This window comes from Mus musculus, chromosome 10 (genome assembly GCF_000001635.26).
Source record: "Mus musculus strain C57BL/6J chromosome 10, GRCm38.p6 C57BL/6J".
Taxonomy (NCBI): domain Eukaryota; kingdom Metazoa; phylum Chordata; class Mammalia; order Rodentia; family Muridae; genus Mus; species Mus musculus.
The window spans coordinates 44,351,821-44,377,616 of NC_000076.6; the positions used below are offsets into that span (position 1 = coordinate 44,351,821).

The following is a 25,796-nucleotide window of genomic DNA, read 5'->3' on the forward strand; positions in this document are numbered from 1 at the left end:
ATGCCCAGGAGAGGTATTGCTGGATCCTCCGGTAGTACTATTTCCAATTTTCTGAGGAACCGCCAGACTGATTTCCAGAGTGGTTGTACAAGCCTGCAGTCCCACCAACAATGGAGGAGTGTTCCTCTTTCTCCACATCCACGCCAGCATCTGCTGTCACCTGAATTTTTGATCTTAGCCATTCTGACTGGTGTGAGGTGGAATCTCAGGGTTGTTTTGATTTGCATTTCCCTGATGATTAAGGATGTTGAACATTTTTTCAGATGCTTCTCTGCCATTCGGTATTCCTCAGATGAGAATTCTTTGTTCAGTTCTGAGCCTCATTTTTTAATGGGGTTATTTGATTTTCTGAAGTCCACCTTCTTGAGTTCTTTATATATGTTGGATATTAGTCCCCTATCTGATTTAGGATAGGTAAAGATCCTTTCCCAATCTGTTGGTGGTCTTTTTGTCTTATTGACGGTGTCTTTTGTAACTTTAATAGTTGCTTTTAACCCAAGCAGTAGGGTTGGAATTTTGATTTATTTCACTGACGCTGTATGAGCTCATCTACTTCCTGGTTGCCAGTTTCTGGCTGTTAGGAGTGGCTGAGAAAGGTTTCAAGTGAGGGCTGGGGGGAAGCAGAAACACCTTTGCCTCTGTACAGAGCTGTGGCCTTTGAGTTCAGTTAGCCCAGGCTTTGCATCCCTAGACATTCCAATATCTCCTGGGTATTCAGTTGGGGGATGAGATTAAGAACTGCAGCCTTCACAAGCTTTGCCTTCTAATCTGGTCTCTCTCTCCCTCCCTCCCTCCCTCCCTCCCTCCCTCCCTCCCTCCCTCCCTCCCTCCCTCCCTCCCTCCCTCCCTCCTTCCCTCCCTCCTCCCCTCCCTCCCTCTCATTCATACACACACACACACACACACACACACACACACACACAGAGAGAGAGAGAGAGAGAGAGACAGAGACAGACAACCCTTGAGTGTGCCAAGAGGACAGGTCAGAGGACAACTTTCAGGATCTCCTACTATGGGCTCTGGAGATCAAACGCACAGACATAACATGAAGACATAACACCCATATAATAAAATAAATAAATAATAACAAAAACCCTTTAACCTGCAGCCGTGCTTCAGACTGTCTCAGGTGTTGTGAGTGAATAGCAGGCTTCTCCCCCAAAGCAGCCAGCCAAGTTCGTTGGTTTATGGGAGCACCCATGTTTCATAGATAGTCCCAGTACGCAGTGTTAAGTTTCATACCATGATTGAGCACGTCCTCAATTCTGTCTTTTTCTTTGGAAAACTTTTATCTTTTGCCTCTTTTCATTTCATATTTATTTTTAGGAAAAAATCATTTAAAATCTGTGGAGAGTAATCAGAAGCTTCCAGTCTCTGAGTGAAGAGCGACTCTGTGCAGATTAGGATACCTGAACACTGTCAGTGTGTAGCATTTTGACATACCTGCACTCAAGCTGAAAGTGAAAGACTTGAAACTTGGGTGTGCATGGATAAGAACTAGCTGTCATCACATTATAAAAAGAGAAAGTATTCAAAGAACCCGTGTCCTGCTTCTCCCTGTGAGAAGTGAATGGAACGTGGAGGAATATGTCTTACGTCATGGTGACAGTAGAATGCGCTATATTATGGCAGCGAAGCTGGGGTCATGGGAGTACTGCAGTGAGCTGCTTTGTTCTATTCCTTCTGATCTGTAAGTAGTTAGGGGAATTAGCCAAGATGGAAAAAAGAAACCAAAGGTGAGCACAGGTACATGATGCCTGTGGTTTCAGTGGAGTTAAAATGACTCTGAGGTCTGCTTTTCTGTTCTAGGCCGGCAGTTACACACCTTCCTCTCTCAGTATACTACGTGGCAGGGTCAGGAAGCAGGCCCAGCCATGTGCTTCTGGCTGGCTGGGCACCTGCTGTCAGCCTCCAGCCCGAGTCCAATCCCTGGGAGCCAAATGATGGAAGGCGAGAGATAAACTAAATGTTAATATTTAAAAAGTCAAAGACCATATGCTTAATTTTTATTTAGAAGAATATAAAATGCCTATAAATTTTGCTGAGTCATATTTTATTTCCCAATGTTCCAATATAATTATAAAAACCTAGTAAGCTACATAGTGTAAGATAGTGTAACAAGCCTGCATTCTTTTTATTTTTCAACATTGTATTTTTATTTGGGAATTTTACACATTGCATGTTTATCACACTCACTTCTCGGTCCTTCCAGGTCCACCACCACTCTTGTTCCCTTCCCCAAAATAGAAGGGAAAAATATGCATAGTCCAATTTGGGTTGCCCATACACTCAGGGGAGCATGGTCAAACTTTTAGTGGCCAGCCGCTTAAAGATAACCCCCTGCGTGTGTTCCCCCTCCCCCACGTGCCAGAAGCTGTCAGCTGTGAAGAGGTGCACTTCAGCATCCCTATCACAATTTTTAAGGGCTTTCTGCAATGGTTTCCTGTCTAGACTGACAAACCTTCATTCTTGGTTTTTAGAATTTCCTTCAAGGTTTCATTGATTAATTATTTGTGTTGAACTATTTTCTCGTGGTTTTATATTCAGTATTACACAAACAGCAAGGTGTAAAGAAAGACTTGGTCCATGGCAGGTTAGTCCTAGTGTCCTCCGGCTCTCCTGAGAGGTGGATAGCTGAGCAAGCGATCTGCCCTGTCCAGTTCCTCCCGACGGCCGTTGTACTTCTTACTCTGTGACACCCTAGGGTCCTTTACAACTGTTGACTTCTGGGTTCCATGTGATGACTTAATTTTATCTCAGTCACTCACTCTCTCAGGGCTGTATATCTTGTCTTGTCGCTCTCAGATATGAAAGATACATCGTGTGCTCTGTAGAAAGCTTTGGTCAGGCGGAATGGGCAGGAAGTTTTACAGCTGTGGGTGAGCCACACTGAGGATGTGCTGTGCATAGTGAGGGAAGAGTAAAGATGGAATCTTAATGAAGACGAACCGAAGGCAGACAGCTGGGAAGGAAAGGGCTCAAGCCACACCTCACATGCCACTGTAAAGCCCTTACCATGTGTAAGGCCTGTGTGTGCCACGGAGCCTAAAGAAAGGCTCCTGCCACTCTGTTTGAGAGACGTCTGCCTTCAGATATGCCTGAAATTGCCGTAAGCTCAGACACTGTGGAAAGGCGCTGTGGAACACAGTGAAATTGAGGCGAGGGACTTGGAATGTCCAACTTAGGTGATCTAACTTCAAAATTGTTTTCTTTGTGCAGGTCCTGTGTGTGTGTGTGTGTGTGTGTCACAGTTTTACTATTTAGTGACCCTCTGTAACTTGCTGTGTAGACCAGGCTAGTTTGGAACTCATTCAGCTGCCTCCGCCTTCCTTGCAAATGCTGGGGTTGAAGGTGTGTGCCACCAGGCCTGGCAGTTATCTTATTTTTAATAGGCTTTATGAGAAAACCATAGAAGTTCAAAAAAATAGAACTTTAGTGAATTCATATTTTTCCGTACTCTTCATGGTGTCTGTCCGGTGATTCTCCATATGGAGTGTTGATTTCAGACACAGCAGCTGGGGTGGGAACACAAAGCCCGGAAGTATCCTCAGGCGGTGGACAGGATTAAAGACCCCCATGGCTGCCTGAGAGCATGAGCTGTCACTGCAGTTAGCAGTCACATGGTCGATGGGCTCTGCTCCCACAGGAGCAAGCATGGGGATGTGTGAGCACACATCAGAACTGCAGCCCTGCCCCTCAGATGGTATGGAAGGATGAGGCTTTATAGCTCTAGTCTCTTTCTCACCACAGACTGAACTAACGTCTATCTGTGCGTTCCTCCCATTTGAATTGGACAATCATTAAAATTTTAACAGATCTAGGTGTCTAGGTTTATGAAATAAGTTAGTTTCCTGTTGCATTCTGTAGAATGTCAGACAACATTTCCATGTGAAACTTTAAAGTCTTATATTTTTCTAAGGTTTTCAGTTAGCCTGGTATTTCTTTTGTATAGGTTTGCTAATATATTTTTACAAACAAAATTTTATGGGAAACTTAGAAAGGCCAATTATACCTTCACTTATGGGAAGACTTCCATGCCATGGATTGACTGTTTTAGAAACTAGTTTCTAGATGGAATTAGACATGCCACAGGTGTAGTCCCAGAAGGAAAGAGAAGCAAGGTTGGCCACAGCGCCACCGTCACTTCATGCCCTGGAGCAGGCTTGATTGTCAGCATATAACTTGCTGAAGCATAGAGGCCCAGAAGTAGGTTGTAGATTCTGTTGGTACTAACGGAGCGTTTGCCATTCAAGAGGACTACTGTAGTGATCCACACAGCACTGGGTCACCCCTGTAGTGGGAGCCTCCTTTGTAGACTCTTCCCAGCCCGGTTTTTGTTGTTCTTTATTCTTGATTGCATTTATATTTTATGGAAGAAACACTGTCTACAGTGGGAAGTCTAAAAGCAATTTAAATGCTGGCCCTCTGTGAGCAAAGATCTACTATAATCCTTGTTAAGGTTCAGCCCAAACTTGGTAATTATAGTTTACTAAATTTATCACGCGCTGTAAATATAAATGAGTCTTGAATGCTTTCCTCTCTGTCTGTCCTCATGCTTTGTCCAGCACACAGGCACTTCTGACTGGTCTTGCTGATACAGACTCTCTTCAGATCTACATCCATTGGTGTATGTCTTTTCTAAAATCAAAGGACGAAAATGATTATTTTCTTTCTCTACTAATGGAGATGATATGATACTGGATCCAACAAAAGATGCCTCTGATTTCCTTTCCATCATTTTTTTTTTATCTTAATCTCAAGAAGCTAAATAAGTTAACCTGGATTTTCGAAAAGTGGAAAGCATGGGCTTGTGCAACCCTTACTCTGTTGCTGGCACTAGAAAATGAAGTTGCACACAGTTGTGTGTTCTGAGGTCTGTGGTCCTCAGCCTTGTCACATGGTGCAGCTGCTCTGCCAGTCCCATGTACTGTCTGCCAACAACAAGCTCAAAGCTACTTGGTCCCTTTATGCAGTCACAACAGTAGTGTCTTGGGTGAGGAAAGGCTCCGCAGGTAAAGATGCCTGGTGATGTGAGTTCAGAACCCAAAGTGGAAAGAGAAGTCATTCTACAGTTACCCTCTGCCTGCTACGCATGTGCCGTGGCACATGCACGTATGCACATACAATGCACAAACAGCAATAACGTTTTTAAGGAAAATATTTTGAACCCTCCAGTTTTTTAATTGTATCCATTTTTTAGGTGAACAAGGCCATGTTTAACTTTCACCTTTTTAAACTTGATGGTCATGAGGCTCTTGATCAGTTTGTTTAAATCATCTAACAGTCACTATCTACATTTTCTATTATGGCTAATTATATGGTTTTAATTTTAAATTTTGGTTTATGTCTTTTTCATATAATGGCTATAAGCAAAAGTCAAGCGAGTGCACGTGCCTAAAAGTTGATGATACCATCTAAAGAGCCAAGGCTCTGAAAGTATTTTAGAAATAAAATATTATATATGCTAGGTAGTTTGTACATGGAAAAGGGATCCGGGGACTGTGAGTGGCTCCTTATAGCTGGCGCTGAGTGAGCATAGACCCGGAAGATGTTAATGGAGTGCCGTGAAAGGCTGTAGCTCTCTGATAAACACCGCTCCTTCTGTTTGTGATCACGGATGAAAGCCCAGTGCTCAGGAATGCTCGTTTTCATTGCTGCAGCGTGGAGTGTGCTCTTAAGATGAAGATCTCATTCCCCAGGAAGCATTTCTGCGTAAGATTAATTGCCCTTTTAAAATCAGTGTTTGATGTATTCCTTTGGCCATATCCTGGCTTGCTTTAACCCCCGACCTGACCTCCCTGACTGTTGCCACCGAGGCCGGCCGAGTCAGAGCATGATGTATGCACTTCAGATTTCAGCCTGGGCTGTCTCGTGGCAGTGGCTTCAGGCTGCATTTTATTCATGAACATATCTGAGGAATTTGTCAGATTAGAGAAAAATTGTTCAGACTAGTTAGTGGTAATCAAAAAGCTTGTCTCTTTATTTATTGGTCTTAAAACTTTCTTACAATTATTAAATTATTTTTAACAAAATTTGTTCTTGAATCATAAACTACCCCTGAAGCTGCAGTAGTTAAATCGGGTGTCAGTTCACTTGATCTGAGCTTTCTGTTCCTCCATATTTAGAGGTGTGAACCTCGAGAGAGATTAATCCAATGGAAACTTCTCATTGAAGGCTGTGCTCCTTTTCATCCTTTCCTTTAGCATCCTTTGTAAACTAAGATTCCAATTGTGTCTGTCAGTCAGAAAGAAACTGCAAGATGTCCCGAGAAACTGAGGCAGCCTGTTCTAAAGACCCTCGTATGCTTCTTGTTGCTGTCTGCCTGGACCTGAGCACTCTGTCCCCAGCAGGCCAGCGATCAGGGGGTGAGCTCTCAGGAAGCAGGCTGAAGAGAACAGTCTTTATAGAGCAACGTTGTTTCTGTTTAAGTGGGGTTTGTTGTTTGGATTGAATAAAGATTTGTTTTGTTTTGTTTATTGTTTGTTTGTCTGTTTTTGTTTGGTTTGGGTTTCTTGCTGGGGGGGTGGTTGGGGTTTTTTTTGTTTGTTTGTTTGTTTTTGTTTTTTTTTTTTTTGAGACAGGCTTTCTCTGTGTAGCACTGTAGATCAAGCTGGCCTTGAACTCATCCTTCTGACTACTGGGTTTAAAGGGTACCACCACTTCCCTGGTGTTGGTTTGCTTTTGTTGTTGTTGTTGTTGTTTTTTAATCTTCTTAAAATGAATCTTAAAGTCTTTTAAACAATATTATCATAATATGTCAGGGCTCCCTTGACTTTAAGGTGTGGTATTTCACTGGATTTTTATGTTGAATATATTTTGTATCTTTTGAATTATTTTGAATGTCACATAATTTGTATATTACTGAGTCTGGGGTTTTGTTGGCCCTCCCCGTTGTTTTTTTTTTGTTGTTGTTGTTTTTTTTGTTTGTTTGTTTGTTTGTTTTTGAACAATGCCACCAAATAATTAGAGGCTAAGTTCTTATAACCTCTTGGCTGCCAATCACATAATTAAGTCCATATTATTTTATAGCTCTTGGTGGATATCTAGTACCAAAGAATTAACTTCTTACCATTCTTGACAGCCTAGTCCTCCCCTTCTCTGACCCCCTTTCTTAACCTGCTCTCCCACTGACTCCCCCCACCCTCACGGTCTTCTGTAGCCCCGCCTGGGCTGGAATTCGCTGTGTGACCTTGAACTCTGGTTCTTTGGTTTCTACCCGCTGTATTGCTGGGATTCTGAATGTGCGCTGCTACAGCCAACTTGGGCAGTGCTAGAGATCTCACCTAAGGCATTGTGCACACTTAGCAACCTCTCTACCGCATGACTCTAGCTCAGAGCTCATTTTCATTTTCTCTATAATATTTTCATACCCTAGGAAGGGTGGAGAAATGAACTAACTTCATTGAATACCTGCTATGTCCAAACCCTCTTGCAGCTTCAACTGGTCTTGCTGCTGCTGCTTCCTCCCCCTCCTCCTCCTCTTCCTCCTCCTCCTCCTCCTCCTCCTCCTCCTCCTCCTCCTCCTCCTTCTTCTTCTTCATTTATATAGTGTATGTGAGTACACTGTAGCTGTCTTCAGACACACCAGGGGGTATCAGATCACATTGAAGATGGTTTGTGAGCCACCTATGGTTGCTGGGAATTGAACTCTTTATCACTGAGCCATCTCCCCAACCCCTGGGCTTGCTTTTTCAATTTTTCTTTTATTCTTCGAGGAGCCGTAGAGATGAGTGTTTACTCACTCTCTAAGATGAGGAACTGGAGGCGCATTCAGCTAGATTCTAAGCTAGTAAATGTTGATGGCCGACGTCTGAAGGAGAGTTTGCTGTTGTGGTGTGAAAGAGTGGGATCCTGATTAGAACTGGGAGGTCTTCTAGGACTTTATAGAGCAGAGGTTTGCAGCCTGTGACACTCAGCTCATGGAGACCTAGGTGGCCTTGGGTTCTGAGCACCAGACAGGACTTGGAATATGTCTCAGTCATCCGTCAGCCTTCACTGCATTGCCAACCCAGCCTCCTCAGGAAATGTGAAGAGAGGGTGTGTTGTCTTCTCTTGACGTGTGCAGCATGTCTGAGAATGCATGTCACTGAGGTTCATTGAGAAGGGCAGCAGAGGACCAGCCAGCCTGTTTGTTTTTCTTCCATTAACCTTCCTCGTGCTGTGGTGGTGGATCAGAGTGTGAACTAGGACCCTATATGCAACCTTCACTTCCTATAAAATGAAATCTCAGAGAAATGAAGCTGGGCATCCATTCCCAGGGTGGGGATTCAATTAATGTATCTGTCAGTAGCACCTGTCTGCATGATTGGCCTTTCTCCTTTATGCCTGATTTATATCATTGTGTGCATTTATTCTTGTTGTACATATGTCTGTATACTGGCCCCATCCCAAGAATCCTCTGTTTAGTTACTTTTAGAAAGAAGTCGGAAAACAAAGCAAAGGAGAAATACCGATGAAGTGTTGGATTGATACGTGCTGTGACAACTGTTTCACATCGTTGTCTTATCCGTCTTGTCTTTGCTTTCTTCTCCTTTGTTTTGAGATGGGATCTTATTTAGTCTACAGAGTAAGAGTATTAAGAGAACCATACATTGGAATGTTTTCAGGTAGTATAAGAGCTGTTCTAAGGACTGTGCCTCCCATGTGCTCAGAGTTCAAACAAGGCTACCATGCCAGGCCTTAGCTCACACCTTCAGTTGTTCTGAAGAGAGGTAGGCACAGGTAGGCCCAACTTAGGTGTCCAAGATTAGAACACATTCATGCAAGAGTTCAGAGTGACCCCAGCCTGCAGGCTGGAGACGCAGAACTTGCCTTCCCAGCACACGATGGCACAACAAGGCACGTTTGATGCAGTTAGAGTGCCTCTCATGTTCTCTGGCTTGCACCAGGGACAGACTCCATCTGCTCTAACGGGATTGGTGGCCTGCCTTGTCAGGCACATGTGCAGCAGGGGCTGGGACACACGCAGTGAATGCGAGCTGGTGTGTAGTGCTGCGTCAGGACCTGTGCTGAGACTGAGGAGTGCCTGGTTAGGCTTTACTCGCACAGGGCTGGCTGGCTTGAGAAACTGCGCACAGAGGGAACTTTTACTCTCACCACGCTTTCGGTTTTTGACTCAGTTCTAAGTAGGAGGAAATTCTGAGAATATTAAAATAGCTCAAAGAAATATATAATAAGAATATTAAGAGAACCATACTAGAAACGTTTTCAGATATTCTAAGAAACCATTCTGGAGAACTTCGTCCATCTAAACACTGGTTCTTCAGTCTTCTGTGCTCTGTGTGCAGCTTTGCCTTCTGTCTGTAGATGCTTCTGACCAGCATTCTGGAGCCATTCTTTGTATTAATGCTGTGATTATAGCTGCATAAAATAATGTCTGCATAGATGCAACAAAGCTGGCTAGAGGGCCGGAGAGGTGGCTCAGCCTTTAAGCGTGTGCTAGTCCCAAGTCGCATCCCAGCACCCATGTTGGGGAGCTCACAATAGCCTGTAACTCCAGGTCCAGAGATCCAACACCCTCATCTGACCACTGGACACTCTACTCCTGCACACACCCATTTAGACTCAGATACACGTGCATTAACTAAATAATACAAATAGGGGGTTTTGTTTGGTTTGTTTGTTTGTTTGTTTGTTTGTTTTAAGATAGCTTAGGGAAAGGAAAGCAAGAGAGGCAATTTTTAAATTATGGGTCCTTAGGCAGTGGTCTTTCCCCAAAGTTAAGCTGAACTGTGACAGGGATAAGGGCAAGCTTTGTTTAGTCGTGTTTGAAGTTGGTAGCTGGTAACATGCTTATCAGGTTTTTAATTTTCGACTTCTCTTTTGACTGTAGTGCTTCCATGTCTGCTGTTGCTCTCTCCCTGCCTACCCACCCTTCAGCCTCTGAAGGAAGGCTGGATATTTCTTTAAAGGTTCTGCTTTCGTGTGGAGCCAGGCCGTCCCAGCCCTTAGAGCAGTGAAGGGCACTTTGAGTAGAACAGAAATACCAGCAGCAGCTGTAGTGGTCCTGCCCACCAGAGCTTGCCCTGTTCTCCTTGGTCCCCAGGATGCTGAGGGTTGCCCTTATGTTTTGAAGACACTGTCAGGGAGTTGTACCGCAGGGTGACAAATTGTTCCTTTTTTTCCGTTTTGGTTATTTTTGTTTGGTTGGGGGAGGGGTATGTTGTCGAGCTGTTCTTTACATTGGGGGTTTGTTTGTTTGTTTGTTTGTTTTGCTTTTTTAATGGTAATACAATTTGAATTTAAAGGTATTAATTGCAGCATCCTTTAAATTTGTATTATGTTTGAATTCATTTTAGTGTAGAGGTGATTGCCCACATTTCTTGGTATGAGTATGGAGGTCAGAAGACACCTTGGGGGACTAGGTTCTCTGCTTCTACCCTGGGTGTCAGGGATCAGACTGGAAGCCATCTGGCCTGCCAGTGAGTGCGCTTCTCAGTTGAGCCCTGCAACCAGCCCTATAGTTCTATTTTAATTAGCAAGCAAATATTAGTAAAACCTGATGAGGTTTTGGGACTCTTAATGAAGAATCTTTAAGTCAGATTATTGGCTCTCTGTGATCCCAGCTTTAATTGTACATTTTTTTATTACTTTCAACACTATGGGAAATACTTGAGCACATTTCAGAGAATCAGCAAAGCACCCAGCTGTTAAACATCTTCTCGAATTCTGGTCCGATTCTGGATCACTTCTGCCCTATATTTTTAAGGGTGTGTTGTGTGGCCTTCCACAGAGTTGCCATTTTAACAGTCGTCTGTGGTGGTTTGAACTGTGTACCTAGAGTATTTTGGTCAGTGGGTTCACCCTGCTGTTTTCTCCAGCATGGTTTCACTAACGTCAATCTCAGGCAAGCACAGTAATTAAGAAAGAACAAACACTTTCGCAGAGCAACAGAATTTTTATCAGAATTCACTGTAGCCCTCAGGTTTCTGTTTAGGATGAGACATTTTGCAACATTTAAACTTTCTCCTTGTCTTCATTTCCTGTTGAGGGGATAGAACAAGTTTGAAATCCATTTAATTCACTGAGGACCCTGAAAAGGCAAGTCTTCCTCTTTCCCTGTGGTTTTTACTGTTGGATCTCTTTCTTGGAACAGATGGAGAGAAGAGGAGCCAGGTGATGATTCACGGGATAGAGCCAATGCTGGAAACCCCTCTGCAGTGGCTGAGCGAGCATCTGAGCTACCCAGATAACTTTCTTCATATTAGCATTGTCCCCCAGCCAACAGATTGAAAGAGTGTGTCCTCCTCGCTAGATGGAACCACCTTGAGTCAGGACAACGAGGCGTGACACCCTTGCTTCAGTCAAGTTCAGTGGAGGCAACAGAAACCCGGGCTGCTGCAAGCCAAGGAGGAGAAGATTCCATGAGAGATAGGGCGCCCGGGCAGGGCTGAGTGTGCACCACTGCTTCGCTGAGACACACAGGACCACTGCAGCCTCCTCTTCTCGTGAAATGCAATGCAGCCGAAGCCTTTGCTCAATGAAAAAAAAAAAAATGGAAATGTGCCACAGTTTGTATTTCTGATTAACAAATAAGTGGGGTATTTCCTAAGGTGACCATGGTGGAACCTTAGGCAGGAGAATGGAAACATTGGTTGAATTTTCAATAGAATTAGACTTAAGAAAGTAAAAGAGAAATTCTGTTATTAATAACTTGCAGTAATTTTTTTGTAAAAGATCAAATTACAGTAAACCCATCTTTCCTTAATGAGACTTTCCTGTTTACAGTCAGTCTATTGGTATGCAAACAATCTTGTAACTTTGATAATGAACAGTGAGAGATTTTTAAATAAAGCCTCTAACTATGTTTTGTCATTTAATAACATACAGTTTGTCACTTTTCAAAGACCTCCTGAATCTCATAGAGTAAGCCACTTTTTCTTCTGTGTTCCCATTTCTCACTGGCATAGCAAGGGTGCGGGGCATAAGGCGACTTGTCTCAGGAGCTGTCACAGGATTTATTACTGTGACTTGAAAAATCTGTCTTCTATATACTAAAGGTATAAATAATCCTATCTGTCTTTGCTGTTACGTTGGTCACTGTAAACCTGTCAAATCATAGTATGCCAAGTATCTGTCTATGATAATTTTTGAATATTTTGAATCTCCCGTTCCTTTCCAGTGTTTTTGTTTGGTTTGGTTTTGGTTTTTTGTTTTACGTTTTTGTTTTTTGGCTCCTGGATTATGTCATTGTGGCCCCTGGCAGCCAGTCTTTAAAGCCTGCAGGTGACCTGTCTCTAGACTGCAGTAGCTTTTCCTTATCATTACCAAAAACATCCAGAGGTTACTGGAACTCCTACCACAGTAAGGAAAGTTTGCTGCACTCTCTCGATGGCTGCTTGGAGACTCCTGCTGTTGATTTGTGAGCTAGCTTGCTGTCCACATTGAATGTCAACCCATCTGAGTATGCTAAAAGATGATATCATAAAATAATGGTTCTAGATTCAATAATAAAGATGAATGTTTTCTTATAAAAATTATGTGGTGGCTCAAGTGAGGTCCTGATAGCGCTCCTTCCTCCTTTCTCCTTCCCCTGTCCTCTCCCCTGGCCCCCTGCCCTCTCCCCTATCCTCTCCCCTGGCCCCCTGCTCTCTCCCCTGGCCCCCTGGCCTCCTGCCCTCTCCCCTACCCTCTCCCCTGGCCCCCTGCCCTCTCCCCCTGCCCTCCTTAGCTTTTGATCTTCACTGATTTACAGCACATTTTTTCACAAAAATGAGATAAAGTTGGCCAAATAGCAAATATCCTAGAATGGAAGTTGTAAGCATAATAATAAAAGAAATAACAGTGAGGGTCAATCACAGAAAAAATAGAAGCGAGCAGGAAAGCATTGCCTGACAAAACAAAGCGCCCTTTCAGTAAAGGCGGGGAAAAGAGCACCCTCAGTTACATAAGGAGAACTCGCTGACTTGTGCTTCTGCACATTGGTCTGGGTATGAATGAGGGGATTTTCCCCTTTGGAGTTTTGACAAACTGAGGAGAGGTTACTGAAGGATCGGATGCCAGGGAGGGCTTGTGAGGTGTGCTCAGAAGGGTAGCCATGGTGACTTTTGGGTGACACTGGGGTAAGGGACCTCCACTTGTAGATTAACCGAGTAAATCCCACCAAGCCACTGCCGGCCAGCCCCCCGGTGTTCCTGCTGCCAGGAGCATCTGCAGCCTGGTGAGCTAAGGACCGGGCCCAGTGACCAGAGACAGAATAAAGCCAGGAATTAGTGCTGGCTACAATACCTAGTTTTTATTTGAGCACTTAAGTCTTATGGCCTACTAAAAAGCTAGGTAAATATGTTTGCCTTCATTCCTAGGAGTTGGGAGTGAAATATTTATAGAGCAAGATTGGGATTCCCTCATCTTCAGACTACAAGTTTCTACAGAGATGTGGGATGAGGGATAATGGAGAACGAATGGGCTACGGGTCTTAGTAGGTGGCTCACTCTGAGAATGAAAAAAAGTAAGTTCTTGGCTTTGGTGACAGGGGAGGAATTCAGAGCCTAAGCTACTACTTACCTATCATTGTGCTCCTCGAAACTTGCATGACCTTGCTCCGACCATAGAGAGCTTGTTGGAACTGAAGCCTGGTGATAAGGATGCACAGGGTATGTCCCTGAGGATGAGGGACAAGTGTCCCCAGCCATGTTGTGATTTTCCCAATCAGCGAAACTAAGTGGGTTATCCTAAGACTTCAGGTTTAACATTGAGCAATTAGCTTTGGGGTGGGGGTGGGGGAGCCACAGCAGGAGTGGGGGCTGGCTCTCTCCTTCCACTCCTGGTCCCAGAGATAGAACTCAGGGTGTCACTCTTGGCGGCAAGCACCCTTAACCACTTAGCTACATCTTGCTGGCCCACCAATAACTCTTAATGGTTATTTTTCTATGGTATACTTGTTTAAAAATCTGTTCAGATAACCTATCTTCTAGTTTTCAAAACATGCAGTACATGTGGCTCGTGCTAGATAATGCAAATTACATTTTCTCAGACTGTTGATGCTTCCGTTCTGAGAGGAGCCGGGTCTCCCATTACCTGTGGCACTGTAATTCAAAAAGCAGGATAAAATCCCTGGGTATGAAGGGAGAAAAATCAAATATGATCATATTTAAAACTGGGCTCATTTTTATGCAACCACGATGACAAGAGTTGTTCTCAATACAAGTTCTATTCCTCTCTGTGGTCTTTTTTTTCTTTTTTTCTTTTTCTTTTTTTTTTTTTTTTCTGCTCTGTTCTGTTTTTTGAGACAGGGTTACTCTGTGTAGCCCTGGCTAACTTGTAACTCACTCTGTAGACCAGGATGACCTCCAACTCAGATCTACCCGCCTCTGCCTCTGAGGAATGGGATTAAAGGTATGAACCACCACCACCCGGCCGTCTTTATTTTCAGATATATTCATCTGGCCTGAGAATGCACCAGAAGAAGGTGGAGGAAGGAGAGGTGTGTATCTTGTTCAGATTATTGGAGAGCAGATGGCACCCTGTAATTACAGGTCATCTTTTGTGATACAGAAGTGACAGGCAGGTAGTGTGAGCTGCACTCAAGAGCTTCGATGGCTTTTAGGCTAGCACGTGTGGTAGGGATGCTCTTTCCAGCTGGGCAGCAAAGGGAATCCCCAAGTCAGGCAGTCCTGAGAGCAAACATAACATTTTTCAGTGTGCTGTGTTGTAAAGCCACCAGGTTCACATGTGTGTGAATCAGATGCACTGCTGTTGAGTTGGTCTTGAGCCCTCCATGTAGCTAACAGTTCCCTGGAACTTCTGTTACTCTGCCTATACCTCCCAACTGCTAGCACTACAGGTAAGCATTACCCCATATATTTTTCAAATGTGGTTTTTCTGTAGGATATTTTCAGCTTGCCCGTCTGAACCAGAGAGAAGCCATAGGAAGCTCTTTATCATGATCCTTCATATGACTGACAGATCTTGCAGACTCAAATACAAATTATATTTGCTTCCCCAGATGTACTAGCAAATGTACTAATGTCTAACCTTGTAATCACACAGTCTGTGTTTAAACAATGAAGAGACTCACTAGATTCTTAGGTTTTTAATACTGAGCCGTTTTAATCTTATTTGTGTTAAGGTGATAACATATCAAGGTAAGTCTGGGAATTTGGGACATTTCAGTGTGCTCTGACACATCCCCTGACCCTCTAAAAGGGCTTGGTGTATAGCTTTCTCCAACCTCCAGTCACAGAGCCAAAAACCGGTCTATAAAAAGGCATAATTAATGGCTAATGACATTTTTAAGTAGGTCTTGTGTTCCTGTCAGAGTTACCAGCTACAAAAATAGGACAGACCCTGTCATTTAGAAATCAGTATACAAAGTTCAGTTGGTTGGGGTTGGCATCACCAGTGGAGACGTGCTTACTCAAATCTGCTCTCAGTAGGAACCGCCACGGACCGGGTCCTTGCGTCAGCCCACATTCATTTTAGCTGTTGCGTCGACCACAGTGCAGGCCTGTTTCAGCCTCCCTTTGAGCAGCTCCTCAGCTGCTATTCTCAGCCAGCATCTGGAGGTCTTCACCAGTCCTGACCTTTTCATAGACGAGTGGTGTGTGCCGAGCTTGTGCTGGAGGCGTTGCGTCTGAAAAGGAGAGTTGTGGGATCCAGCAGCATCTCCCTACCTCCTGGCGCTGGAGCAAGCACTTGGGTCCTGCTGAGTTAAGCTTAGAGTGTGAATCTTCATCCCCTCCCCAGGTCCCAGCAGCTCTGGCTGTTCACTAGGAACTCGGGCCTGAGTCATCTCCACGCCGATGATTTCTAGCTGCTCGTTCCTTCATCGGAGGTGACCCATTTTGTCAATGTCACTTCCAAAATAATTTACTAGGTTTATATTGACTATCTGCTGTCTTGCCAAGTACTCGGGAATTCAGAGCCAGCCCCGTTGCAGTCTCTGAGCATGGGAATCATATCGAGAGCATTGGCTTTCGGGCACTAGCGCATGCAACAGGTACCTTTGACCTCTAGCTGGCTTTGTCTGGACTTGGTAGGAGTGGAGGTCCTGGGGCTGTCACTGGAGGCTTTTGTCCACCTGGCTCTAATATCTAGCTTGTTACTTTTCTGTTGATGGCTTTTTTTTTTCCAAGACAGGGTTTCTCTGTGTAGCCCTGGCTGTCCAGGAACTCACTCTGTAGACCAGGCTGGCCTTGAACTCAGAAATCCACCTGCCTCTGCCTCCCAAGTGCTGGGATTAAAGGCATGTGCCACCACTGCCTGGTGTTGGCTGACTCTTCTACAGAGATAATAACTGTGATTTGTAGACGTGTGGACTCCCTCTCATTTTGTGAAGATTTAGGGAAACTTCCCGTTCCAGAGGATCTGGCACTCTCACACAGACATATGCATGCAATCAAAGCATCAGTGGACATAAAAATAAATGTCGTTTTTAAAAATTCAAATATAAAATGTTATCCTGGCACAGGCATTTCTCTAATCTGGGTCAGTGTTTTGAAGTTCACTGCTGTCTGAAGTCTTTCATAGGTTTCAAGGATGCTGGTTCTTAAGTCGGCAGGTGTCACTAAGGCCTGATGAGACAGTAAAAGTGAGACAAAGGGAATGGAATTAGCAGCCAGCACCTCAGATGCTGCAAGCCCAAGGATTAGATGTATGGCATCTTTCTTTCCTATCCAGGTCCTATGAGGTAGTGCACGGCAGCCTTGAAATCATGCCTCTCCTGCCCTGGCCTCCTGGGAGGCAGCACTCAGCAGCTGCATGTGACATAAAACCATTGCTGCCATGGTACACCAGTTGCTGCTATGTGCTAGACAGACTCTGGAGTTTATAGACATCCATGCGACAAGCGCAGAGATCTAGGGAAACGGTTGCGAAAGTTGTGCAGCAAACAAGAAAGTGTCTGGGAAGGCAGCAGACAGAACTTAGCTGCAGGGAGATACTTTGAAGAGGCGATGGGAAACGCTAGCAGGGCTGCAGCGGGAGGGACTAGCTTCGGACTGTGGGGTGACTTTGGCGGGGATTTGACTGGAGCACGTTTGACAGCTGACCACACCTTGTTTCATTCTTCACTTTCTTTCTGCTCACCACACCCTGCAGCTTTGCTTGGCTCGGCCCCTTTTCAGTTTCCTTCCCTTCTCACCTTGAGTGTGGTGTCCCAGCGGTCACCTGGGGGGGGGGGGGGGGAGGCTCTTCCTCTACCGTACTTGAACTCATCCCAAGGCTCTTTTGTTGTTTTTAATGTGAATGCGTAGGGCATGGTGGCTTATGCCTTTAATCCCAGCACTTGGAGGCAGACACTGGTGCCTCTGTGAGTTCAAGGCCAGCCTGAACTACATAGTTGCAGAGAGCCAGAGTTATGTAGAGACCCTGTCTCAAAAAAATAAAATTAATAAAAAAAAAGAAGTGTTTGTGTATGCTTTTGTGGAGATGCTGGAGCCCATGGGAACCAGATGGTGTGATATACCCCAGAACTAGAGTTAGAGGAAGGTCTGAGCCACCCTGTGGGTGCTGGGAACTGAACCCAGGTCCAGAGCAGCCAAGGCTCTTACCTGCTGAGTCATCTTCCCAGCTCCACAACTTAGGCCATTTTACACCCTTGTTATCACCAACAGCGACCTCTGCACTCCAAACAGTACTCAGCCACCTACTTGACATCTATGTCAGTTGAATAGCAATTCAAACTTGAGCATCAAAGCAGAATTCTTGACTCCCCTGCCTCAGACCCCCACCTGTCCCGTTCTTCCATATCTACTCAGCTCTGTGGTCCTAAAATGGGAGTCAGCATCAGCACCACACTTGCCCTGCTCACCCACACCGTGTCCATCATTAAGTCTTGGAGCAGCTACACACCAGCTCATCCGGTCTGCTGCAGTGGCCTTTTACCTGGTCACCCTGTCTCCAGTCAATACTCAGGGAAAGCTAAGTCACCCGTAGGTGAGTCGGAAACTATTTAGTACTCTCAAGTGTGTCCTGTGCCATGCAAGACATGGTAATATGGAAGAGCATGTATCATCTATCTGGAATTACTTAGGTCTTCTGCCCTCTCTGTGGAAGCCTCCCTGACCTAGAGTTGACTTTGGGCCTTCACCTCTTGCGTTCCCACTCATGTTAATTGCTCCACAGCTGTTCCTTGGTAGGCTATAGAGCTCTGTGAGAGCCAGATCTGTCTGCCTAACACAGTGTTGTAATGGCACTTGGGGGTAGAGGCAGGCGGATCTCTGAGTTCAAGGCCAGCCTGGTCTACAGAGTGAGTTGTAGAAAGCTAGGACTACACAGAGAAACCCTGTCTAGAAAACAAACAAACAAAACAGAAACAAAGATTGAGTAAATAAAAATAATGTTTGCTCGAGGTATAGAGAGAGGGGCAGGTGCTAAAGGGTCTGACTTTTCTGCACGGAGGGAACTTCAGTGGTATAGCAAAGTGGGTGTCTGGGAAGGGAAGAAGGCAAATGCTGGAAGATAGTGCTGCAGAAAATTCACTACCTTCACAGAGACCCAGGGTGATAATGGACCAGACCTTTGAATTTGGCAAGTAACTATTCAGAGACCCTCAAGAGAGCTGTTTTGAGATGAAAACTGTCAGGTTGCAGAGATTTAGGAAAAGAAATGAGTTTTAGTGATGAAAAAAAGGAAGTTAGAACCAAGCTGTGGTGTTGTACCCTTAACCCCAGCACTGGGGAGACAGAGGCAGGAGGATCTCAATGAGTCTGAGGCCAGCTACAGAGAGTTCCAGAACAGCCAGGGCTACACAGAGAAGCCCTGTGTCAAAACAGAAGAAAAAGAGAAAGAAAGAGAGAGAGAGAGAGAGAGAGAGAGAGAGAGAGAGAGAGAGGGAGGAAAGGGAAAGGAAACGAAAAAGGAAAGGAATAGGAAAGAAAGAAAGAAAAGAGAAGAAAAAGAAAAGAAAGAAAAAGAGAAAAGAAAAGAAGAAAAGAAAAGAAAAGAAAAGAAAAGAAAAGAAAAGAAAAGAAAAGAAAAGAAAGAAATTAGACTACAGCTGGGCCTGCCATGGGGGAGAGAGAACTGAGTTTTAGGTGGCCAGGAGAGGCAGTGCACTGTGGGGAAAAAGGGAGGAGCCAGTGGGATTCCAGAGCGATGGTCACGCCCACGGGGTAGTGCATGGTCTGGGAAGTGGAGGGGATGGGCGAGTTTCACAAGGAAGGGCCTGAACAATGATTCCTGCAGTCATTTCTAACAACTAAGACCAGTGGTCTGAAGAAGTCCCATTGGCCTTTGTCACTGAAGATGACGTTCAGTCTTCACCAGAAAGTATGAACTGGGTGGAAGCAGGTCCCGGAGCCTCTCTGCAGGCAGAGCCTTTCCTCTGTGGGGTTTGTTGGCGTGCAGCTTTCCTTGGGTGTGGTGGGCCTGGGCTTCAGCACTTCTACCCAGGCCCAAATGGCGCTGGTTCTGCTGGTCTTAGCTGTTACCATCTTGGTTCTACAAGACATCCCCCTCTTTTAATAATAGCTGCAAGATATGTTTCACATTTGGCATAACGTTACAGTGAAAACACATACACACACAAAAACATACAATAAAAAGTATTTTTAGAGAATGCCTCAAGTCTTTGGAATTCGAAATTATATTGCTCTGGAATCTGAGAGACTAGGAAACTACCTAAAAGCAGCTCGTGACCTTGATGAAATATTTCCCTGGAGTAAAATACTTCGGTTATTTAAGGAGAGCAAATTTCAAATTTAAGGTCAGTTATTTTAGTTATTTACTAATATCGTATGGAGGGTTGTTTGTTTTCATGGGTTTTTTTGTTTGTTTGTTTGTTTGTTTGTTTTTATTTCTGAGACAGGGTTTCTTTGTGTAGCTCTGGCTGTCCTGGAACTCACTCTGTAGACCAAGATGGCCACAAATTCAGAGATCTGCCTGCCTCTGCCTCCCAGTGCTGGGGTTAAAGGTGTGTGTCACCACTGCCCAGCTCTATGCTTTATTATTAATGGTAAGAGATGGTTTTAAAGGATGTACACTGAGCAAAGAAATGCTTGTTTCGTTGGCAGGGTACACGACACACACTGGCCTGGATATGTAACCCAGAATAACCTTGAACCTGTGCAACATTCCTGCCTCAGTTTGAGCACAGGTATATATACTGCTGTGGCTAGCAAGAACTCCTAACAGAAAATGACAGCGTGTGCTATTTGCGAATCTAGGATGTATTTGAAAAGTTATTCCTAATGTAGAACTTATGAGCTACACTGAACGTGTGGAGTTCCCCATACCTCTCTACCACTTCCTCTCCTTACATCATGAATTACTACTGTGTGTTTATCACAACTAACTGTTTTGATATATTATTGTTAACTAAAAGGCCCTATTTTATTCTGATTCATTTGTGTCTACAGCCCTAAGATACTACATTATATGGGAGTGTTTTTTCCTTATTATCTTTTACTTAGTCTTCAAAAATTTCAACAGATACACAATGCATATTGATTGTATCCACCTTCCTATCCTCCCATGTTCCCCCAGGACCCCAAAGCCCACTTCCTTTCTAACTCAATGTCCTCTCTTTTATTAGTACTAGAACCTCCTGAGTCCAACTAACTGTGTACACGTGGGTGTGGGGCCATGCACTGGAGTGACCCTCCCCCAGCAGCCCTCAACTGCCATAGCTCCTCCATCTGCATGAGTTTTCTTATCTCCTTCATCCTCTGTTGTGTGAAGGTTTCTAGTCTTCCATGTTCTCACTGATACGAAGAATACTGGGCAGTCACTGCTCTCTAGTTGAGCTTTTCTGGTGCTGGTTCTGGGAAGAAGAACACCCCAGCAAATGCTTTCTCACCCTGTCATGCACCCCGCTACATACTGGCAGGGCATCATGGTGGGCTCAGCCTTGAACAGGGTTCTTTCTGTCTGTGGCCTTACTTTGCACTGTCTGTGTCTCCTCTACCTCTGTTGCTTAAAAACCATCATTTCCTCTCCTCAATGTACAGAATCAACTCCACCTTCTTATTATTTAGATAAATCATTTGAAATTCATTTGTAAGGAAATTTTGATCATCTGCATTCATTTATTTAAAAGGCCATTTTTTTTTATTTATATGATAGGTTTGTGTATCTTACTGCTCAGGCTGTTACAGCGCTGGACTCTGGGAGGTTTCCAGTTGGCTCCTGTCATGCACCCCTGTCCTTTTGTCTGTAAGCAGTTTCTTACTTTCTGGCATTTAATGATGTGTTTCTTGCCTCAGCACTAAAATTCAGTCTTCTCCAGGGAACCCTGGTTTCTTTTATTGAGAAGACTTGTTTTTAAGTCCAGGCTGCCCACCCATCCGTTCCCTCAGTGACAACTGAATTCTACTCTAATGCTATCAGTGGACCAGAAGCTGTACACACAGTGGGGGAAGAAAGCAGAGAAAAGGAATAGGGTTGGCAAGAATTCTCAGTGGGTAGTGGCACTTGCTGATGAGCCTGAATTTGATCCCTGAGACCTACATGTTGGAAAGAGAGAGCTAATTCCCACTAGTTGTCCTCTGACCTGCACATGCCTACCTACATACATATTTGAGCATACCCAGATACACATAGGTACAAAATAATTTATCTTCGTCACTTTATTATAATGAACTTACCAATGAAAATATCACACGGCTAGATTAAGGCAAACACTTGCCTAGTCCCAAACTCTGCATCTCAATGGATTGCTATTCTGTTAGAAAGTATAGTCTGAAGCCAAGGAGTCACATTGGGATTTGACACTTTCACTCTAAATTACATTTTTTTTTTTTGGTTTTTTGTTTTTTTATAGATTTACACCACCAAGAAAAATCTATAGCAGAGTTGGAACTAGCAAAGCAATCATCAGCCTTATGTCTGCTTTCCTAGCTTACGTGTCCCTTTGCCTGCATTCCAACCTTCCTTGTCACTAGCATTTCCCTCTTCTCAGTCTCCTTTCTAAACCTTCTTCCATACCCATCTCTTTACATAGAGCATGTCTATACTATAGTCTAGACTTCATATGAAGAAGAAGCTTTGCATCTGGGTAACATCACTTAGTACCACATCCTAAGTCCATCCGTTTTCTGGCAAATTTTTGCTTTGCAGATAAATGGTATTCTGTTTGTATTTGTACCATTCTTTACCCTTTAAGTACATTTTCAAAATGAATAAAAATATTCAAAGTATTACCTTACAAAAGTCTTATTCTCTCTATGTGTAGATGTGTTAGTTAAAGCTGATGATGTCTTAGTCAGGGTCTTAGTTACTGCTGTGAACAGATATCATGACCAAGGCAACTCTTCTAAGAATGACATTTAATCGGGGCTGACTTACGGGTTCAGAGGTTCAGTCCATTATCATCAAGGGAGCATGGCAGCATCCAGGCAGGCATGGCGCAGGAGGAGCTGAGAGTTCTACATCTTCATCTGAAGGCCACTAGGAGATTAATGACTTCCAGACAGCTAGGTTGAGGGTCTTAAAGCCTACACCCACGGTGACACACGTATTCCAACAAGGCCACACCTACTCCAACAAGGCCACACCTCCAAATAGTGCCATACCCTAGGTCAAACATATTCAAACCACCACAGGTGATACATTTCATGGTTGTTTCATTTTGTTCTAAAGAGATTACGGTTAAGAAACAATAATCAAGATGGAAAGCTGCTATTGAGTTAGCAGTAAGACTAGACAGACTGCTCTGAAAGAAGAAGAGGCTTGTTTGAGACTCTGAAAAAAAGCCAGTGTGCTTCTGAGGAACATGGATAAGGAGAAGCCAAAGATGGGGGAGACAGCAGCTACAGGGCCCAAGAGGCCACACCGTTATTTAAGTTGAGAAATAAAGAAAAGCCACTGGACCATCTTTATTATTGTTGTTTTATGTTTTGTTTTGCTTATTTGTTGTTAATCGTTGTTTTAAGACAGGGTGTTTCTGTTTGGCTGTCCTGAAACTCACCATGTAGACTTGACTAGCCTTGAATTCACAGAGATCCACTACTCTTTGCCTCCTGAGTGCTAGGATTAGAGGCATGCACCACCATACCTAGCCAATTTTAGTACATATCTTTTTTTTTAACTTTTTTTGATGGCTTGTGAATTTCACATCATGCACTCCAGTCTCATTCATCTTCCTGTCTCTTCGTTATCTTCCCTCAGCCCTTGCATCCTCCCCCTCGAAATAAGATAAAACAAAAGTCTCCTTTCAGATATCCTGTTGTTGCCCTGTGTCATGGAGATCCTGTAGCTTTTGGATCTGCAGGACTGGCCCCTTCATGTGTTCCAGCAGTTCATAGATGGGGTAGATGTTGAGGTGGCCAATTCATAGACCTGGGTCTGGGTCTGGGTGATAGCTGACTTGGTCAACACCAACTCTCCTGCTTCCACTGCCAGGTGAGCTTCCCAGCACTGCCCTGGCTAGCTCACCCAATGCTGTAGCCAGAGAGGGACAGGGCCAGCTCTCCTGCTCTCTAGCCACTCATCTGTGTCCATGCCACCAAGGGCCAGCTCTGCTGTGCTGCCCAGGCAAGGTACAGGGCCTGCCCTCTGAGCATTGTAGCTGGCAAGGGACAGGGACAGTTTATTTCTTAAACTTACATTTAATGTGTGTCTGTCTGTGTGTGTGTGTGTGTGTGTGTGTGTGTGTGTGTGTGTGTGTGTGTGTGTGTGTTTGTGTGTATGATGGGTATTGCCAGTTGGTTCACCATGAAAATCCCAGGGATGAAATTCTGGTCACTGCACTTCTTCAAGTGCCTTCACCCACTGAGCCATTTCACCTGCCCCGATTAGATGGCTTAGACAGAGAAATATGGATGTCTTAGAAAGGTCTTTTCAGTTACTGTGTGAGAAAGGAAAAACAGAGCAAAAGGCAGAGTAAGTGGCTTTTTATCATGGGCATGTGAGGAGTCACCAGGTCATATTCTTGATCTCTGAGCCACTTGAACATGTCTGGCGCATGACCAGCCTTGTGTGTTAAGCAGACTCTGACTACTGAGCTAAACCTCTAACCCCAATAATTTTCATGTGAATAGATTACACAGCTCTAGTGAAAAGGAAAGAAACCAAGTCATACTTGGAAACAGCAAGTCTTGCTGATAGACCAGGTGTGGAGGGATTGAAGTGATTCCTTTACACATAACCAGTCAGATTCATTTATGCTTTCTCTCCTTTGAGCTACAGGAGAAAGGTTTTTGTTTTTTGTTTTTTTTTTAACTGTGCTTTGTCAGTTATATTGGCCAGAAATGTAAACAACAGAATTTTCAAGAGAAACTTAGATTGAGTAAAATCTTAAAAAAAAAAAAGCAGCTCTCTTCACAGATTTTTAAACCTATATGACTTATAAGTTATGATATCAAATGTCTAAATTACTGGAAGAGTCCTCTACTGGCAAATAAGAGACCTAAACTCTTGGGACTCGAGGCCCTGTCTGGAATCTGGTAAGGAAATAATTGTTCTACAGACTTTATAGTATGTGAAGAACTGAGTTGGCACCATCCTTCCTTGATGCTGATCTTGTGACTGTTGGCGACCAGCATGTGTGGGTCTGTCCATCCCCTGCTATGAGTGTTCCTTGCAGAGAACAGTGCCTTTACCTGTCACCGTGGTGGGACTTTTGGAAAAACATTGCTTTTGTCTGCGCTGGGCTGAGATGAGGCAGAGAACTGAAAAAGCCAGATCTCAGGAATAGAAAGATGGAGTCTCTGGGGTCTGAAACAGGAGAGGGATATGTGTGCCCCCAAAATAATGATACGTGTTGAAGGACTAGTTTCGGCCTGACTGGGAAACCCAGGCAACAGCCAGATGTTACTGGCCTCTGGCAGTGTTTTTACTGGTAATCAGTTTTTGTACGACAGAAACTCCAAATTATCTAAGCAAACTAAGGGGTTGCTTTTACTCGTATTCTGAAAACTTGACATTGCCCTAGTTCTTAGGCACCATGTCTGTCTCATTCCTGAGCACTGCCTCTCCTGTATGCTAGCTTAGTTCTCAGGGGCATTTTTTTTGGGCACAAATAATAGTTTAGGGAATGTGGACCTTGAATTCTCTGCTAGACCAACAAGGATCGAGAGATCATCTCCTCTAACAATACAACTGAGACCCAGAGATGCTTGTTTGCAGAAAGGCCAGCACATGTTTTCTCAAACCTCATTGGTCAGAACTGAGCCAATCACCTATCCTGAAGCATTCTATGATGAGCATCATCAACAGTTTCCCAAGGGAGGAAGGGAGGAGAAGGTTCTTTGGTGACATTAGGGAGAAGAGGGTACAGAGGAGGCAACCTATGAGTTCCCACATCTCTACCACCTTCATTACTGTATGCAAGCCAAGTTAGATCAGGGGCAGTATAGACAGAGGTGAGCGTGACTTTGTTTCTTTTTGTGGGGAAGGGGAACAGGTACATGTAGACTAGACTACCCTTTACCTTAGGATCTTCCTGGCTCTCCCAGGTGCTGCTGGGATCATGGTATGGCCACCATCCCTGACAGTAGATCAGAATCTTTCTGTTCAGAGCCCCAGCTCTACCTGTTTCTGGCTAAGTCACCTCTGCAAGTTCCACTTTCTTCATCTGAAAAAAATGTAAACGATGGCTAGACTCGGAGACTCATGCCTGTAGTTTTAACACTTGGAAGACTGAGGCAGGAAGACTGCCATGAACTCCAAACTAGCCTAGGGTACACAGCGAGTACTTATCTGCAAAGCAAAACAAACCAAAACCAAAAATGTAAATGGCAACCTTAGTAAAGATCAAATTCATACATCAAAATATATGTTTGATCCAGCACTTAGGTGGCAGAGGCAGGCAGATCTCTTGAGTTTCAAGGCCAGCCTGGTCTACATAGGGAGTTCTAGACCAGCCAGAGCTGTATTTATTGTGAGACTGTCTACAAACCAAAAAAAAAAAAAAAAAA

General features: G+C 44.2%; 1 protein-coding gene and 1 non-coding gene across 5 annotated transcripts in view; both read left to right on the top strand.

The window, feature by feature from the left end:
• Positions 1-12,479, top strand: part of Atg5 (autophagy related 5) — a 95,978-nt gene extending 83,499 nt beyond the window's left edge. For 3 of the 4 annotated variants that reach the window (NM_053069.6, NM_001358596.1, NM_001314013.1), the window contains one exon: positions 11,096-12,479. In NM_053069.6, coding sequence (NP_444299.1) covers positions 11,096-11,232 — 137 coding nt within the window. In that variant the 3' untranslated portion in view covers positions 11,233-12,479. The remainder of the gene's footprint in view (positions 1-11,095) is intronic. The other variant, XM_011243108.3, reaches the window with a different exon arrangement.
• Positions 7,856-7,948, top strand: Mir1929 (microRNA 1929). Its single transcript, NR_035450.1, has one exon. It is a non-coding gene; the product is annotated as a microRNA 1929 (primary transcript).
• Positions 12,480-25,796: the final 13,317 nt, after the last annotated feature.